We start from the raw sequence: 19,615 nt of genomic DNA on the forward strand, positions 1-19,615 counted from the left end.
AGGCTCATATGTTATAAATGCTTCCTTTTATCCAGTAATAATAATTTTTATTTTTTGTGCATTCCCAATCTTGTCAAAGACTGAAAGCCTCTTAGATTTTTCAGGAACTGTCCCTTTTCCTTATGAGTCTCCTTTCTTTGTTTAAGGATGCTGTGTTTTTTTTGTTGTTGTTGTTTGTTTGTTTGTTTGTTTTTACTGCTTTTACATGCGTAATGTAGTCCTCGGTAATGGCCAGTAATTATAATAACTGCCACTATTGAAGACCAGACATGTTATAGCTTCTTTTTAAATTCTTTTAAAAAATGTATTTTTATTGATTTAAGAGTGGAAAGGAGAGGGAGAGAGAGAGAAACATCAGTGATGAGAGAGAATTATTGACCAGCTGACTCCTACATGCCCCCTACTGGGGATTGAGCCTGCAACCCTGGCATGTGCCCTGATTGGGAATCGAACCATGACTTCCTGGCTCATAGGTCAAAGTGCAACCACTGAGTCACACCAGTTGGGCTGTGCCTTTTTTAAAAAAGCTCTAGCCAGGACTAGCTATATAGCAGGTGCTGAATAAGTATTTGAACTAATTACTTTCACTTATATGAACTATGATAATTTTTGTTTCTTCCTATAAATAAAATAATTCTTATTCCAACAGCTCTAGAAACTTCCACGGTCTACATTGCTTATATTTGTCACTATTTAGAGATTAATTTATTGTGTTACTTACTCATTTCCATAGCAAGGATAGTGATATTATGCCAAGAAAATTCTTCCCGATCAAGGGGTCTTGCAGTCATTAGGGCACCTGTTGTAATGTCGACATAGAAGAATCTTCCAGGGTCACTGTTTCTGTCAATGGAATATCTGCAAAAAAACCCCACAGATTAAACACATCATTGCATTTGGATAAATATACTACAGCATATTACATGAGAGAACTGAGTGAGTACCATGTGAAACATGACACCACTAGTTCTGATTTATGGACACTTGGAAGACTGAATTTACTGTTTTATTATGTACCTCCTTCCTCAACCTCTTCTTCCCTCCTCCCCCTGTAAAAAAACCACAACAAACTATTGCTGCTTTAATTTCCTGATTCACAAAATGAAATAGAATGTGGTGCTAAACCTTAGGGCAGTTGTAAGCTATTTAAAGATCAATTTCAGCTATTTAAAGCTGAGAACTGCCCAAGGCTTTTTGGGACACTCTGAATAACAACCCCTGTGTATCTTTGTTCAGAAAGAATTTATTCAAATAAGTTCTGAAATGCTAAATTGGAGCTGGAAAACATATAGTTCAGTGATTTGATTCCCTGTAATTAATACCAACTATTGAAAAGAAGAGATTTGCGTCAGGTCCTTTATAAACGTGCTAATGACTGACCTGTTGGCAAACACAATAATGTATTTACTCACTGAAGAGTCTTTATCTGTGGAATGTTTTTAACAGGAAAGATGAGGTCTGTTTAGGTTGCTTATTGTAAATAAGCCTGGAATTTATGAATTTATGGGGCACAGCTTGCTGGAAAATGTCATGTGAGTTACTGATATGTAATTAATGGGATCTAAAAAACAGATGTTTCTTATCCAAGATGGCTCCTCCTGTTCAGGCAGTGCACTGAATAGCAACATCCATTGCTTATACCTTTCGTGTTCAGTGTGGACCAACATGTATTCGTACACTGGAAAAGAAGGATATTTATAGGCACTTGTGCCTGATGGTTTCAGACCTTTGCAAAGAAAGAGTGCTTGGCTTGCATTTTGTTGTTGTCTGTATCCTTTGAGTAATTATTTACCTTGCTACTGGGTAAGATCTATAATTCCTGTTGAAAATGATTTGGCAGTCCAACTCTTTTTGTTATCTCACCTGCATCATCTTACTTGGTTCCCATCTTAGGAGATTCAGTAAGTGTGGAGGGAGTTTCAGGCATCTGTATGTTTAAAATCCTCACAAGAGATTGTGATATGTAGCCATGATTGAGATCCATCCTTGAGAACGTAATGTAGTCCTCGGTAATGGCCAGTAATTATAATAGCTGCCATTATTGAAGACCAGACATGTTATAGCTTCTTTTTAAATTCTTACAACATTTCTAGGGGGTAGGTATTATTTAAATTATTTGAGAAAACTAAGACTTTGAAAAGTTAAGTCACTTTCATACAGTTACACAGTTGATAATTTGTAGAAGTAAGACTTGAAAGCACACACACACACACTCACACACACTCACTAATGTATTGGGTTCAAAATTCTATTTAAAGTTGCCAGCAATAGGGTAACTAGGCAACTGCATTTTGATGGGAGTAAGCAGTTTCTTTAGTGTATTGTTTTCAGACTGCAGGTTAGTTAAGCCAATATGGTGGATTATGACTTAATGTTGAAAGAAAATGAAATAATATGTATGCATGCCAGACTTTCACATGCAGTAAGAGTAAATGTTGACGGTCAAACTTTTGTCCCAAATATATGTAAATAAATATATGGAATATGCATGTGTATTATTTGGTAAAATGTTGTGGTTCAAATACATATTTTTTCCTGCAGGATGGCTGTTCAGAGAATTATGAATTAATTAAGAGCTAGAGAAGTTGGAATCATTTCAGTTATAGCTGTCCAAGAGTTGGGAGATTTAAGGAAGCAAATTAACATCTCTTTCTGCTTGTGACCCTATTTAATGTAACGCTATTGTAGTCAGGCATTCACTCTATACACTTTACTTATATTGACTCATTTAATCCTTACAATAACCCTACAAGGTAGGTACTATAATCATCCCCATTTTACAGGTGAGAAGACTGAGGAATGGAGAGGTTAAGTCCCTTGACCAAGGTCTCACAGCTGGGAATCAAGAGTAGACAGTTGAGTTTCAGGTTCCTACTCCTAACTACCAGGCCATGCTGCCTTCCTGCACATGGAACTAATGATACTGTTTGAGGAAACACAACCTGATCTCTTCTTGAGGATAGATTAAACCATGATAGGAAACAGTTGACTTTTTAATACAGAACAAACACATGCCTACGAAGTTCATTTAAAATTAAATGAGCATTTTTTTCTAGGTATAATTAGTGATTTACTTTTAAAGTTTACCAATTTGCCAGGCTGGTGTGGTTCAGTGGTTGAGTGTCAACCCAGGAACCAAGAGGTTGTTGGTTCAATTCCTGGTCAGGGCACATGGCCAGGTTGCAGGCTCAATCTCCAGTGGGGGTCATGTAGGAGGCAGCCAATCTATGACTTTCTATCTCATTGATGTTTCTATCTCTCTATCCCTCTCCCTTCCTCTCTCTCTAAAATTCAATATATATATATATATATATATATATATAATAAGGTTTACCTACTATTTTAAGAGTTGAATTTGTCTTAGGAAAAAAATAACTGGTTGGCTCATGACAGTCTTTTCTTTCACTCCCCACACGTGAGTAAAGCAGCCATTTGGCTCACAGAGCCACAACCCTGATGGCAGCTCTCCAGGCTGTAGGCATGATGCCTAGGGAGAGCAGCCTCTGATGACCAGCTTTCTGCACTCAGATATACGAAACCATGGCAAATGTCACAGATGGTGTGGGAGATGGAATGGCAGAAATAACTAACTGAAAGAACCCATGGCAGTCCTGCTTCATGACACTCTGAGCGGAAGCTCCCTTATTAAGGGTAGTCCCTTTCTGACTTCCCCATCTGGGCCCAAGTTGAGGCAGTGATGGCATCCATAACTCTGAATATGACACTGGACTGAATTTCAGGAGACAGGAGAACAAACAAAAGGTGTAGATACAGATGGAAAATGAGGAAGTTGGGACATACTGGTGAATTATGCAGGTGGTTTTCCTTTCTCCAGCCATAATATTCTCACCTATTATGGGTAGACTGTGCACCACATACACATACACAACTCTCTTGAGTGAACAATGGCTGGTGTTCTTTCAGTTTCCTACTTATTTGCTTGGCTCAGGACATTCACTGGATTTGGAAGCAATTTGGAGGCAGGGAATTATGGGCAGGCTCACTAATCCACACACACTCCAGGATGGCACCGGAGGGCTGGCTGTTCTCACACAGCAGAAGCCTATTTCAGTTGCAAATGGTTCAATTTCTCGCTTGCCAGAAATTCCTTGAGCAATTACTAAAATATCAGGAAATCCAAATATTGTATTTTTCATGTACATTTAACTAAATGTGTAGACTAGTTTGGGGGTTTATCCTATCTAATAAAATAGTACTATGCAAATTGACCATCACTCCAACACACAAGATGGCTGCCCCCATGTGGACACAAGATGGCCGCCACAAGATGGCCAGCAGGGGAGGGCAGTTGGGAGGGATGAGGCCTGCAAGGGAGGGCAGTTGTGGGCGATCAGGCCAGCAGGGGAGGGCAGTTGGGAGGGACCAGGCCTGCAAGGGAGGGCAGTTGGGGGCGATCAAGCCTGCAGGGGAGGGCAGTTAGGGGTGACCAGGCCGGCAGAGGAGGGAAGTTGGGGGTGACCAAGCCTGCTGGGAAGGGCAGTTGGGGGGACCCAGGCCTGCAGGGGAGAGCAGTTGGGGGGGACCAGGCCTGCAGGGGAGGGCAGTTAGGGGTGACCAGGCCTGCAGGGGAGGGCAGTTAGGGGCAAACAGGCTGGCAGGGGAGTGGTTAGGGGGTGATCAGGCTGGCAGGCAGAAGCAGTTAGGGGCAATCAGGAAGGCAGGCAGGTGAGCAGTTGGGAGCCAGCAGTCCTGGATTGTGAGAGGGATGTCCTAGAAGGATCGGGCCTAAACGGGCAGTTGGACATCCCTCGAGGGGTCCCAGATTGGAGAGGGTGCAGGCTGGGCTGAAGGACAACCCCCCCCACCCCATGCACGAATTTCATGCACTGGGCCTCTAGTTAGTAAATAATGACCAGTATATATACCTGAACATACCACAGACTTCTTTAAAAGGAGATTATAAAAGCCCTAATAATCTTTTTAAAAAGGTAAATGGCTATTTGTTCATAATATTTAAACCTTAGGAAATACGTTGGTTTTGGGGTAATTTAATATTTATTTTCTTTTTAGGACTATAAATATCATCTATCCTATATAATAAAAGCCTAATATGCTAAGTGAACAGTCGTCCAGTCGTCCGTTCAACCAATGAAAGAGTAATATGCTAATGATATGCTAAGGCCGCTCAACCGCTAGCTATAATGTGCACTGACCACCAGGGGGCAGACGCTCCAACTGGTAGGTTAGCTTGCTGCTGGGGTCTGGCTGATTGAGACAGGCCGGCTATGCCTTGGAGCCCTCCTGCAGTCCCTCGCCGGCTGGCCAACATCCCACGTCCCTTCCGGGCCCCAGTTGTGCACCGGTGGGGTCCCTCAGCCTGGCCTCTGCCCTCTAGCAATCCAGGACCCCTCAGGGGATGTTGGAGAGCTGGTTTTGGCCCCATCCTGCAGGCGACTGGTGCACGAATTTGTGCACTGGGCCTCTAGTTTGTAATAAAAATGCATAAGATAGATAGCCAAGCAGCAGATAACATATGCAAATTATTTCAAAACAAGATAACTTTTATAAGAAAAATAAGGATAAGTGAACAATTTGGGGAAAGATAACATAGGAAAGTAATTCCCAAATGGTTTAATTAAATGATAGCCAGACATTAGACTTTTAGGTGCTTTTACCTATGAGAGTCCAGGACCCCTGATTTTCTGCTTGGGTTCAGGGGCCATTCTTTGTTCCTGGGGGATAGTACAAAGAATCAGGGACCCTCTATCTAGCAATATGAACTCTGCCCCTTCTTTGCAACTGGTTCTGATAAGTGGAATCTGCTTTGCTGCTGTGCCTGAACCCTTGTCTATTAACCCCAAGCCTGTGGCTGTTGCCTTGTTCTTGCCAGTTTCTCTCTCAGGACCTAGAGTCTCACCATGGAAGAAGCTCAATGGACCCTGTTCTGTGCCTCCAGCCTGGTCAGTCTTGGATTCTTTCTGATTGGGATCCGTTAGAATAGACAGGCATTTCATTATGGACTTCCATGATGTTAACTGTGTGTCATGCTGGCCAACTAGTGGTTCTCAATGGCCCATCATGTGAAGCAGCACTCTGTTAGCCAGGTAGGATTCCTTCATTTTGTGCTTCATTTGCTCCATACCAGTAGTGGATCTAGGCCTGCTGTTTCTCTTTCCTTCCTAGATGTCTTAAGATAACAACTTTAGTCCTGAAAAATGCACATTCACTCTAGGATTTGTGTGTGTGTGTATTTCCTGACAGCATTCAGTCTCTTGTCATTTAGTAATGTGACTCTGAACAAAACCATATTTCCAGTGCTTACCATGTAGGAGTCCAGAGTCAATCTGGAAAGAACATGTGGAAATATCCACTGAATAGTCTAGTTGATTCTTTTAGTAATGAGATCTGATTTTTTTTCAAGCTTGTGCTTATTCCAACCTCCTCCCCCAATGAAGTTTTATTCTCTAAAGTTTTTCCTCTAGTATCTTCTTTGATATGAATAGATTAATTAATTGATCAGAAGGCATATATATATATATGTGTGTGTGTGTGTGTGTGTGTGTGTGTATATATATATATATATGTATTTGGCTTCTGAAAATATACATTTATAATAGAATCAGTTTCATTTATATTATGATTGTCTTAGGGATGATATGGTTTCACTAAGTTCTTCCCATCCTGTTGTACATTTAGAAAGCTTAAGGTAGAAATATCACTCATATAAAGTTGTTATAACTCATAAATATTGGTTTACTTCTAAAAATCAAATACCATAATTCAAAAAAAAGGAAAAATGTAAATTGTTTACTAATTGGTTAGAGGAAGCAAATTTCCCCTAGTTTAGTTATTCTCAGGGAAGAACCATCCTTGTTAAGCTGCAAAAGCACATTTTCTTTACATATAAAATAGCTCCAGGTGAGGGAAGTACTAGTAGCTGACAGAAACGGCATTCAATACATTAGGGAGTGTTTAAAATGTGTTATCTGCACTAAAGCCTCAGATCCATTTGTGTGACTTCCAACATTTAACATGCAGATGGCCTCAAATGGCTTTGGAATCCTGATCTTTTGTGTCACGCCTCAGAGGCTTGGCAGTTGCTCTGGAAGGTTGAGGTGTCAACCTGTCCACCAGCTGTTTGCACTTTGGTTCCAGAGTTGATGGAAATGGCCATGGCTATAAGAGCAGCTCTCCTGTCCTGCCCCTTCTTGAGGGGGAAGCATCTTGATTGGAATCTTTAAGTTCAAACCACATTTTGGAGAGATGGATACATGGGCTTGCAGTAGAAAGTGCTATCTGACCAGTCTACATGGTATTGAAGCCAGTGGCAACACGAATAGTTTCTATGTGTGTTTTTTCTATAGTATTTGGAAATATATATTGTATGTTATTTTTTCTCATTTTTTAAAGTTAAAAAGTCAAAGATTCATCAAAGTCAAAAGAATGTGCAATGATTACCTTTATATTCACCACTAAGATTCAACAGTTTTTAATGTTTTGACACCTATGTATTGTCTGTGCTTTATCTGAATTAGTAATTCTCAACTTGGGGTAATTTTGTACCCCACTCTCCTCAGGGACATTTGGCAATATTTGGGGACATTTTAAGTTGTTACAACTCAGGGTGCTACTGGCATTTAGTGGTTAGAGTCCAGAGATGCTGCTAAACATTGTACAATGCACAGGACAGCCCCATGACAAAGAATTATCTATCCCAAAATGTCAATAGGGCTGGGATGGAGAACTAAGGGGTGTGTGTGTGTGTGTGTGTGTGTGTGTGTGTGTGTGTACGCACCATTTGACACTAAGTTGTAGATATAATGATACTTCACTTCTAAATAACATGAAAAGACTATGTTATTTAAACAGAATGAATTAAAAAATTAGGAGAATCTCCAGAGATAGAAAAAGCAAAGGGGAAAAGTGCTAGAAAATTTGATGCTGGGGAAGGGAAGATTCCATGAAAGGTATAATCTGTGGCAAAACCTTATTGAGTTGTTGGTCACATCTGGGTCCTTGGCAGAAATGATTTGTATGGTTGTTCCAATAGTCACATCTTCAGGTACCTCCACAAAATAAAAGCCAGGTTCAAATACAGGGGCCTCATCCACATCTTCCACACTGATATGCACTGTGGTTGTGTCCTGAAAGGGGCCCAGGTTCAGAAACCGCATCTCTAGGTGAGGATTGGCTCCCTCCACTTTTAAGGTGTAGCTTTTCTTGCTTTCAAAACTCAGGGGCTGAAAAGTAATGGCAGGAAAATTGGTTAGCCAGCAGCATATATATCAAGATTCCAAAGGTTGACTGACATTGATGGCTGGTGGGTAGATTCCTCAATTCATTAAAATGGTAGAAAAGAGGTAAGGGGAAGAATAAGGGGGATTTTTCTTTTGTTCTGTAGTTCTTGGCCTTCATGTCAGTTCTAACAACTTGGGTAAAGAAGGTAAGAAGATGCTAGATGCTTCAGAGATAGTTAAGGAAGCCAGTGTGCTCATTAAGAAAGCCACTGTACTCTGAGCAAGGCTGACTCTAAATAGGTCTACTGTTTATCAGCATGGTCCCCTTGTCTTTAGAGATGTTTATTCATTTGAAAAGATGTCATGATAATTGAGAGGGTTCATGTTCTCTTTCAGACTATACATACAACTTAAGTCTAAGCTTTTTTTGTTTTCTTCCTTCAAAAGAAAATTCCCAAGTACAAAGGCAATAGAGATTTTTCCAAGAAACTATCATCAACAACCTTCAACAAGAGTTCTCAGGGCACTGTGTCAGATCAGTATTTGTGTATTTAGTTTATATCATAGAAGATCTTTTTTTTTTAAAATCCTCACCTGAGGATATTTTTCCATTGATTTTTTTAAGAGAAAGTGGAAGAAAGAGGAAAAGATAGAGAGAGAAATACCGATGTGAGAGAAACACATCACTTGGTTGCCTCCTGCACGCACTCTGACCAGGGCCTGCAACCCAGGTACGTGCCCTTGACCGAAATAGAACCCGGGACCCTTTGGTCTGCAGGCCGACGTTCTATCCACTGAGTCAAACCGGCTAAGGCATAGATGATCTTTTAAAAAATCTCTTTTAAAAATTGAATCCAATGCCACATTTTCCAGTTGAAGAAACAAACTAAGAGAATTCAAAGACTGAACTGAGCTAACATGGTCACATAGTGTCAGAGTAAAATGCTGCTCTAGATTTTTAAATGCCTTATCCAGGGATCACCCACAAAATAAACTACATGTCATAAAATCTAATTTTTTTGGTGGTTCCTTTTTTCGATCTAGCCCTACTACCTTCAGAATGGCAGAATGTGAACTTGAATGCTATATCTTAAGAATAATCCATTTATGTTTCCTTCCTTCCTTTCTTCCTTCCTTCCTTCCTTCCTTCCTTCCTTCCTTCCTTCCTTCCTTCCTTCCTTCCTTCCTTCCTTCCTTCCTTTTTCACTGACAATATTTAAATGTTTTAAGTAACAATTACCTCAAAATATCAATAAAAATATCATGGAAAGTTAGTCCTATAAAATAATTACAGAGGATAGCAAAGCAGTTAGTAAAGCTTAAAAATCACATGTGCATTTGGTGATTTAAAATTTTGTAACTACTAGTAAATACTCATTCATACTTTTTTCCATAAAATATTCTGAATTAAGCACATTTCTTGTTAGAAAGAGGCATGTGTCCATTTAAGCAACTGCTTTGCTTTTGAGAAACAGTAGTAGTTGCTTTAACTAAATTTATTTTCAAATTCTGACAAAATGTTTTTGTTTGTTTTGCTGCTGTTATTAGGTTTCTACTTATTCTGTATTTTCTTAGCACCATGCATTGTATACCCATAATGAAAACCTTACCTTTTGACTAAGAACTAGGGAGGCAGGTTGCTTGGTTCAAATAGGAATGTGAAGCAAATATGTCAGTGTCTGAAAAAGTTTTTTAAAAAACCATAAGCTAATAAATAAGAAAGCATTGCATCATTTAAATTGGCAAGAATTTTTTTTAAGTGATATATAAACAATAATGGGATTTACATTTTGTGGACATTTTAGGTTTGGTGAAATTTAGGAGTTTTGCTCCTTGTGGCCTGCCTAAGAGGATAATGGACTCAAAACTATTGCTTATTGTGTGCTGGAAGATGGAAGGCATGCTGAAGATGAGTGACACACCAGCATGCTCATAGAATAAAGAACATTCTTAAAAATGTATATTTCAAGTTATCTTTCAAGCTGTTAAGAGACTGAAAATCAATTGATTGACTACTTAAAAGCCAAAAGAGCCAAGATCCTGGGTAGTAATCAGAATGGTTTTATGAAGATCCAATTCAATCCATTTAGCTTAATTTCTCTTTTTAAAACATAAGTGTGTGCTTTTTATTTTTATTTTTAATATATTTTATTGCTTTTTTACAGAGAGGAAGGGAGAGGGAGAGAGAGTTAGAAACATCGATGAGAGAGAAACATCGATCAGCTGCTTCTTGCACTCCTCCTACTGGGGATGTACCCGCAACCAAGGTACATGCCCTTGACCAGAATCGAACCTGGGACCTTTCAGTCTGCAGGCTGATTCTCTATCTACTGAGCCAAACCAGTTAGGGCAGTATGTGCTTTTTAGATGGATGATAGCCCTTAGGGAAATTAATCAAAAGCAGAAATTTTGTTTCCATTTTATAAGACACTAGAGGCTTGGTGCACGAAATTCGTACATGGGTAGGGCCCCTAGGCCTGGCTGGCGATCAGGGCTGATCAGGTTTCCCGTCTCTGGGCCTCCCCGCCTCCTCCTTCCCTCGCTCCCTCAGCATCCTGCTGCTGCTGCTGGTTGCCTGCCATGTTCCACCCCCTGCCCCCCTCACCCCCCCGGTGGTCAGCACACGTCATAGTGAGAGATCGAACTCCTGGTCTCCCGGTAGAACTCCGGAGGGGACAATTTGCATATTAGCCTTTTATTATATAGGATTAGTAGTAACAAAGTAGGAAGATGGGTGTGGATTAGGGATCTAAGTGAATTGTTCTAAATGAATGGCTTGAACAGTTAGTAGCCTTTAAAGTATGTATTAAATTTGACTTGTCCATCTACCCAACTTGTTGACCTCTTTCTTAATTTCATTTTCTGTCACCTCATAAGTTCGGAACAGAAATATGAATGACATTGGCAAAACTAATATCTGTTTTGATTAAACATGTTTTAGTAATGACAATAAAAGACAGTATTTTATCTTGTGAGGTTTAATCTTTTCTCTAGGTAAGGGAGCTGGAGAAATGACATTTTGGGGTTCCTTTCAGATACAAAATTGTAATAGTTAATATTTTTAAAAGAATATCTCATAATAAGGTACAAGCTATCTATATATATATAAAACCGTAATATGCAAATAGCCCTAACGGTGGAACAACCGGTTGCTATGACGTGTGCTGACCATCAGGGGGTGCTTGAAGAACATGGCGGGCGTCAGCCACGGTGGGATGGTGGAGCAGGTGAGTGGGGGCACCAGACCAAGGCGGGGTGCCGGTTGCTGTCATTGGGGCGAGCCTCTGGTGGTTACTGAAAATTCTTTGCTCCTGCGTGCCACGGTCCCACCGGGTGCTTGCACCTGCTACCAGCGCGAGCCCTGCTCGCACCTGCTGCAGGTGCCAGAGCTGCCACTTGCACTTGCTGCTGGCACCCAGCACCAGCCCCGATTGTTTGGTGCTGTCAGTGGGTGCAAGTGGTGACTGCCAGCCCCAGTTGCCCCTCAGGGCTTCTCCACCTCCCCCTGTTCCTGAGGGGCAATTGGGGCAGCAGATGCCACTTGCACCCACTGACAGCGCCGGCCTTGCTCGCACCCACTGCTGGCACTGGCCCCAATCATTCTGCTCCGTCAGCGGGTGCGAGCAGGGCCGGTGCTCTCAGCGTGTGGGAGTGGCGGCAGTGGGAGCGGGGCTACTGGAGGACAGGGGACCAGGGGTCGCGGTGGGAGGGGCTGGGCAGGGGCGCAGAGGATGGGCCGAGACCCGCCCCTGTGCCCACTGCAGCCTCGCATCCACAGTTCCTTTCAAGGTGCACAAATTCATGCACTAGGCCCCTAGTATTATAATAAATTGATGTAAATTAATATTGTTACATTGTTATTTAGAATTATCTTATATATTATTTTAAAATATAAAATTTGAAATGTATTGAGAATTCCAAAAGCTCTTTTTCTGATTGCTTAATTTTTAAAGGGAATTTTTGCTTAAAGGATCCACCATTATTAAAAAATTTGAGCATTTATCTTGTTTATAGTTACCAGTCATGATAAGTGATATATTGTTAACTGTTAGCTTGAGCCATATCATGTATTAGGGAATGTTCTTAATCCTGTGTCATGCACTAAATTGTTATTACTTCTAGTCATCTTTTATAATTCTAGCATATGCTATTCTCAAAGAATGAGAATAAAATAAGAAACTATAAAAATTTAAATTACATCCACATTTACTTGATGATTCCAGATTTATTTAATCTCAGCATTTTGCACTGTTCTGAGGTCATTGTGTGCTGGTTATAAAGAATTCTGGTTGGTGGTTTGCTGGATGTATTTGTTCTTTTGCTTTATTTTATTGTACCTTAAATAAAACAGGACAAACATAAACTCTTCCCTTCTAAAGCAGCGTTAATTCAACTCTATGGAACAACATAGAATAAAGTTATTAAACACATTAACTTGTGCTACATTGTAAGTTATAACTTTGCTACTTTTGTCAAGGTGCTCCATGTTTCTAATGTCTGTGGTCAATTTTAGTGTTCTTATATGACCTGCAGAAGCATTTGTCACAGGTGATTATTCCCTTCCCTTGGAAATAGTTTCTTCGTGCCTTCCAGGACACCACCCTCCCTTGATTTTCACCTTCCCTCTCTGGTCTCTCCTCAGTCTCCCTGCTTGTCCTTGCTCTTCTCCTTAACCTCATGCTGCAGTGCTGCAGGGCTTATTTCACTGTCTTCTCCATCCGTGCTCAGTCCCTTGGAATATCATCCTGTATTATTTTCTTTAAGTAGCATCTATATGCTTATAACTCTCACATTTAATATTTCCAGTCCAAGACTCTTCTCCAAAATCCAGACTCCTGTAACCAACAGCTACTACACATCTCCACTTAGGTGTCTAACAGACATTGCAAATGTAACATGCCCAGAACTTAATCCAACATTTGCCACCCCCTGCCTCCTTCTCTACTTGTAGACTTCCCATCTCAGTTAATGGCAACTTTATTCTTCTTGTTGCTCAATTGACTCCTCTCTTTCTTTTGTATCAACATTCAGTCTGTTAGGAAATCCTGTTGGCTGTACCTTCAAAATATATCCAGATTATTATTACTTCTCCCCACCTCCATTCCTACTACCCAAGGCTAAGACACCATCTTCTCCTATGTGTATTATTGCAATAGCCTTTCAGCTGGTTTCTCTGTTCCCATCCTTTCCCCTATGGTCTTTACTCAACAGAACCTACAGAATAATTTTTTTCTGATGAAAGTTCAATCATGTCACACATTTGTTAAAAACCTCCAGCTGTTTCCACTTTTCTCAGAGTAAGACTCCATGTCCTTACATCAGTTTATAAAGTCTTACACAATCTGGCCCTCTTGTTTTCTGAATTTTTTCATTTTCCACTAGTCTTCTCCTCCACTTAGTCTTATCAAACTCCCTGTTCTTAAAACAAACCAAGCAAAATCCTACCTCAGGGCCTTTGCTTTTGTTGTCCCCTTTCCTCAATATCTTCATTCCCATTTCCTCATCTCTGGGCTGCCATGTACAGTTCTTAAGGAAAGTCAGTACACAATCCCAGGGTTGTGTATTGTCAACCTGCCCAACTTGATGCTGTAACTCTTCCCCCATAAGTAAGTCTTTGCATAAACATCACTTCTCTGTGGGGCCAATCCCAACCACCTGATTTAAATTTAAAGTCATTTGGGCTCTTCTGATACCACTTTTGTTCTATTCTACCCCTCCCTTTGGCACTTACCACTTTCTAATATACTACAGGCCTGGTGCACGAAATTCGTGCACTTGGAGGGGGGTCTCTCAGCCCTGATTGCGAGAGGGCACAGGCCAGGCCAAGGGACCCACCAGTGCACTATTGGGGCTGGGGAGGGACGCAGGAGGTTGGCCAGCTGGGGAGGGACCACAGGAGGGCTCCAGGGTGTGTCCAGCCCATCTCACTCAGTCACGATCACCCAGAGCCCAGCCACAAGCTAACCTACTGGTTGGAGCGTCTGCCCCCTGGTGATCAGTGCACATCATAGCGAGTGGTTGGGTGGCCTTAGCATATCATTAGCATATTATGCTTTGATTGGTTGAATGGACGACCAGACACTTAGCATATTAGGCTTTTATTATATAGGACTAGAGGTCCGGTGCACGAAATTCATGCACGGGGGAGAGGGGAGTGTCCCTCAGCCCAGCCTGCACCCTCTCCAATCTGGGACCCCTTGAGGGATGTCCGACATCCCTCTCACAATCCAGGACTGCTGGCTCCCCAACTGCTCACCTGCCTGCCTTCCTGATTGCCCCTAACCGCTTCTGCCTGCCAGCCTGATCACCCCCTAACCACTCCCCTGCCAGCCTGATTGATGCCTAACTGCTCACCAGCCAGCCTGTTTGCCCCTAACTGCCCTCCCCTGCAGGCCTGGTCCCCCCCAACTGCTCTCCCCTGCAGGCCTGGGTCCCCCCCAACTGCTCTCCCCTGCAGGCCTGGTCACCCCTAACTGCCCTCCCCTGCAGGCCTGGTCCCCTGCAACTGCTCTCCCCTGCAGGCCTGGGTCCCTCCCAACTGCCTTTCCCTGCAGGCCTGGTCGCCCCCAACTTCCCTCCTCTGCTGGCTTGGTCACCCCTAACTGCCCTCCCCTGCAGGCTTTATCGCCCCCAACTGCCCTCCCCTGCAGGCTTGATCGCCCCCAACTGCCCTCCCTTGCTGGCCATCTTGTGGTGGCCATCTTGTGTCCACATGGGGGCAGGATCTTTGACCACATGGGGCAGCCATCTTGTGTGTTGGAGTGATGGTCAATCTGCATATTACTCTTTTATTAGATAGGATTACTTTATTGACTTACTTGCTATTTTGAGTATTTTCTTTCTCTTCCATGAGTGCAGAGATTTTTGGCTATTTTATTTACTCTCTACATTAAATGCCTAGAGTAATAACTGGCACATAGAGACACTCAAAAAATATTTGTTGAATAAATAATTTAAGATATCTTGGGTTTTTGAATGTATTTAAAATAGAATAGAAGGAAGGTTAAATCAATGAATTTTTGCATTAATGTATTTCCTCAGGTATATATTTACTAAGATGTTAAAACTTTAATTTTAAAAAAGTTTTATTTTTCATCTAAAGATATTCATTCATATGTGCTTTATACCACACACACACAAAATTGATAGCTTATACTCAGAAAACTTGGTAACTTAACAAGAAGCAAAGGAGTTTTAAGGGATAATCTCACTTAGCAGCTATGTTTGATAAAGCTTTTCCATGTCTAATTAGAGTCTATGGATCTTTAAATAGCAATTAAAAATCCCTACATGTTATTTATTAATTTATAAATGCTTTATTGTTATTTATGTATTTATGGCATACTGTGGTAAAAAATAAGTCATTCAAATACAAATATTGATTAAATCATTAACATCATTAAGGAATTAAGCTATAACAGTTTTTTAAGTGGCTAAGTAGTGAGCTAGGAGAAATGACATTTATAATTTATTTTTATCACGACATTATACCCTCTCTGTAAAATGATGACACAGCCAGTGTTTACATGTAAGCAAAAGGAGTAAGAGTTTTGTTTTTTTAAATGGTAGAAAAGAGTGCTTATCATAGGATTTGAAGCAATACATATTAATAGTACAATAGCCCTGATACAGTTCAAAGAATCCATTAAAATGATTTGGATTACCTTCTTCACAGTTATGATGCCAACTTGGAAATTGGGATCTGTGTTTATGTCAAAGGCATCAGCACCGTCTCCATCCACAATAGTGTACTTCATCTCTGCATTGATTCCTTCGTCCAAATCCTTGGCAAACACTCTCCCCACAGTGGAGCTAATGGGAGCCGATTCCAGTACACTCATCTGATAATGTTCTGTGAAGAAAGGTTAGAACCTGCAGTCTTGTAATCTGCCACTATAAAAAATGCCTCATCAGTATCCCATCATATAAGGCATGCTGTACTAAACATTTTTCTCCTGGTTCAGCAACTAAAACTTGAGTTTTACAGATGAAAACTGAGATCTGAAGAGGCTGAGCAAATGGTATTAGGCAGACTGTACTAGACATTTGGTAAGGAGGGGCCAAAGTAGCTTGATTGTAATCCTAAGAGTAGGCTAGGACAAAACCAAAAATATTTCTTCTTTTTTTTAAAAAAAATATTTTTATTGATTTCAGAGAAGAAGGGAGAGGGAGATAGAGATAGAAATATTAGTGATGAGAGAGAATCATTGATCAGCTGCCTCCTGCATACCCACACTGGGGATCAAGCCCACAATGTGGGCATGTGTCCTGACAGGGAATCAAACCATGACCTCCTGGTTCATAGGTTGAAGCTCAACCACTGAGCCATGCTGGCCAGGCCCAAAATTATTTATTATCTCAGTAAATCTTCCTTTTAGAGTGCCAAGAAGTATCTCACTTTTCAATCTTTCAATTCTTCCTAATGGACTATTTCCCCAAATGTTAATTCTTTCTGAGAAAGAGAGAAAAATCAAGAAGCAGAAATCTGTTTTCTTATTTGTCTCAGTTCCCTCCTTCTGCCTTTTCCTTAAGTCCTTATTGCTTCACATCTGGATCTCTCTCAAAGCCTCCTAACGGACTCTCCTGCTTCTAGTTTCCAGCCCTGCCAACCTATGCATGGCTCTCTAACAAGGCTTTCTTTTGTGTCTATCCTTGCTCAAAAACTTGTCAGTGACTTTCATTGGACATAGAACACATTTGAAACACAAAAGATAGGTCTTTATTTCATTAAACATAAAATTATACTTGCAACTTTATTTCCAGGTCTTAATATACATTTCTATCCTTACATTCAGATTTCTATTTGAATGAGCTCTAGGAGAGCAGAGATTTCATTCGTTTTGTGTATTGTTCTATATCCCATACAAAGAAGAGTGCCAAACCAAATAATTTTTGAACGAATGGCTTCTCCCTTCTGGAATGTTCTCCTTCCTGCCTATTTACATGCATTATATTCTTCAGCCCCCTGTTGAGTTCTCATCCTTTATGAAGCCTTCATTCATCTTAGTTTATTATGAAGGCTTCATTCTGCCCTAACAAAGTGGTACAGCAAATGCTGCTTCTTGGTTAACTTTTGATGAGTGTAGAAACCCAGGCCTGGGTTTCAAGTATCTTGTGCCCCTCATGCCCAATGCCCTTACAAAGCAGGTACTTCGTATCTGCTTGTGAATTGATTGGTTAGGTGGTGAGGCGGGTCACTACTTTAGTTTCCTGTGTGCATTCTCAGCCGGGGAGTATCACCCCCTAGGATACAGAAAATGGTTCTTGTTGGGGGAGAGGTGAAAAAACCTTGGATAATACAATGGCTCACCATTACCCAACAAAACCTAATTCCTTCATATTTAATTTTATGAAGGGGTCAGGGCATGACAATTAGAGAAAAAAGTCTAAAAGGGCTCCTAGGGAGGTGATAGTGAAAAAGTGCTATGGGACATAGAAGGGAAATGGTTATGTGAGAATTGCATGATAATTGTAGGGCAGGAATCATGAATAATTAAACTTAAAGAGGAACCCAGGTCTTTCTCTTTCATCTCTGTAACAAGTGACCCCTCTGGACTGAGAACCTGTACTCTTATTGGTTAGATACTCACTCTGGGGAAAGCGGGGTGGGTTGTCATTGACATCTGAGAGGGTGATGTTGACCGTTGTGGTCCCAGATAATCCTCCAAGCTGCCCTCCCATGTCCTTAGCTTGAATAATCACTTCATAGTATTCTTTGGCTTCTCTGTCCATGTTCGTGAGTGCCGTCCTAATTACACCTGCAGGATAGAAATGATTTTGTTTTGCTTTTAATTTTTTGTTGTTGTTAATCCTCACCTGAGGATATTTTTTGCTTTTCAGAGAGAATGGAAGGGACGGAAGAAGGGAGGAAGAGAGGGAGGGAGAGAGGGAAAAGGAGAGAGAGAGATAGACAGATATCGATGTGAGAGACACATTGACTGGTTGCCTCCCACATGTGCCTGGACTAGGGATGAGGAGGGAATCCACAACCATCTATGGACCCTTCACTGGGAATCAAAACTGGGACCCTTTCGGGGGTGCAGACTGATGCTGTAACCACTGAGAAACACGAGCCAGGGTGAAATGATTTTGTTTTTAAAAACAAAACCTCAAGTCCAGTTTTTAATATTGGATTCTAGGTTTCTCCCTTGTACATTGTTAATATCTAGAGTTGATATGCAAGTCACCTGTATTTTATTGAACTTGATGTCAGAATCCCAGCTTCAAGAAAGTGCTGTGCTTACACAAATGATGAATAAATGCAGTTCCAGTGTGAAGAGCAGAGGGCTGATTTCCTCTGTCTGCATTACTGAGATATAACAGGAGGTGGCAGCAACGGTTCTCTGACAGATTTGAGCTAACAGTCATTGCGCTGTCAGGCTGCTCCATCTCACTAAAGGAAACGGGCTTAGGGCCCAGAAAACAGAGCTTCATGTGTCTGCAAATCTATGATTTTATTTAATTAATTTTTAAAAATCTTTATTGTTGAAAGTATTACATAGGTCCTCCTCCCCCCCCCCCGTTAACCTCTCATTAACCTCATCCCCCCCCCCCACCCCCCCGTCACCCCATTGTCTGTGTCCAGGGGTTATGCATATATGCATACAAGTTCATTGGGTGATCTCTTCCACAAATCTGTGATTTTAGATCAGTTCTTCTTCATCCCTGAGAGCCCTGTAGAATGAACGACTCTTCTTTAGGGAACTCACTACTAGTCTGCTTTTTCCTGCCTCCCCAGTACCTATAAGCAGGGTTGGAATTCTAATTTGATTTTCTTTTTGTTGTATATTCATTCTGTTTTGTTATATACTGCTAGCATCTGTGCTTCACTGAATTTCATGAGCTAGGACATGAAAGTTGCTCTGTGAGTTGTTTATATTGAACATGCATAAGAAATGAACTTCCCCAGACAGTAAGAAGGAGCATAGCACAGTGCTAATACTGTTTCATTAAGCGGGTCTAAATCAAACTCCAGTGAAATGTGTTTTGATTTTGCCAAGATGTGTGGTGATGTTTTATCTACCTTTTTTTAAGCCCAAGGCAAAGATTCAAGAATTGTTTACTGCCAAGTTTACAACATGACCCTTGGCTAAATAGACCTTTACATGCTAAGGGAAGGGATTGGGACCATAAACCAGTCCGCAGTTTAACTCTTATAATGTATATACTGAATTTAGTAACAACATTCTAAAGTGAAATATGCAGCTTTTTCTTTTTTTTTTAATGCCCTATGGGCACAACAATAACTATCTTTTCATGTATTTTTGACCTTAACACTAAAGATACCCTCTGGGAGCTGTCAAAATAATGTAAGGTTCCTCTTAGGATATAAAGGACACATTACCCTCTTCCTGTCTGTACTTATCCTCCCTGTGGCACCCTTATACTCTTCCCCATGTTTAGAATTGTTAAAGTTA

The 19,615-nt window shown here is 41.0% G+C and overlaps 1 protein-coding gene across 5 annotated transcripts in view; it reads right to left on the minus strand.

The window, feature by feature from the left end:
- The window catches only part of CDH20 (cadherin 20), a 228,792-nt gene that overhangs the window by 32,447 nt on the left and 176,730 nt on the right, over nt 1–19,615 (minus strand). For all 5 annotated transcript variants that reach the window (XM_080685366.1, XM_080685365.1, XM_080685367.1 and 2 more), the window contains 4 exons: nt 17,789–17,956; nt 15,863–16,050; nt 7,948–8,201; nt 722–858 (listed from right to left, as the gene is read on the minus strand). In XM_080685366.1, coding sequence (XP_080541492.1) covers nt 722–858; nt 7,948–8,201; nt 15,863–16,050; nt 17,789–17,956 — 747 coding nt within the window. The remainder of the gene's footprint in view (nt 1–721; nt 859–7,947; nt 8,202–15,862; nt 16,051–17,788; nt 17,957–19,615) is intronic.

The sequence above is a fragment of the Plecotus auritus genome (genome assembly GCF_963455305.1).
Source record: "Plecotus auritus genome assembly, chromosome: 8".
NCBI classification, from domain to species: Eukaryota; Metazoa; Chordata; class Mammalia; order Chiroptera; family Vespertilionidae; genus Plecotus; species Plecotus auritus.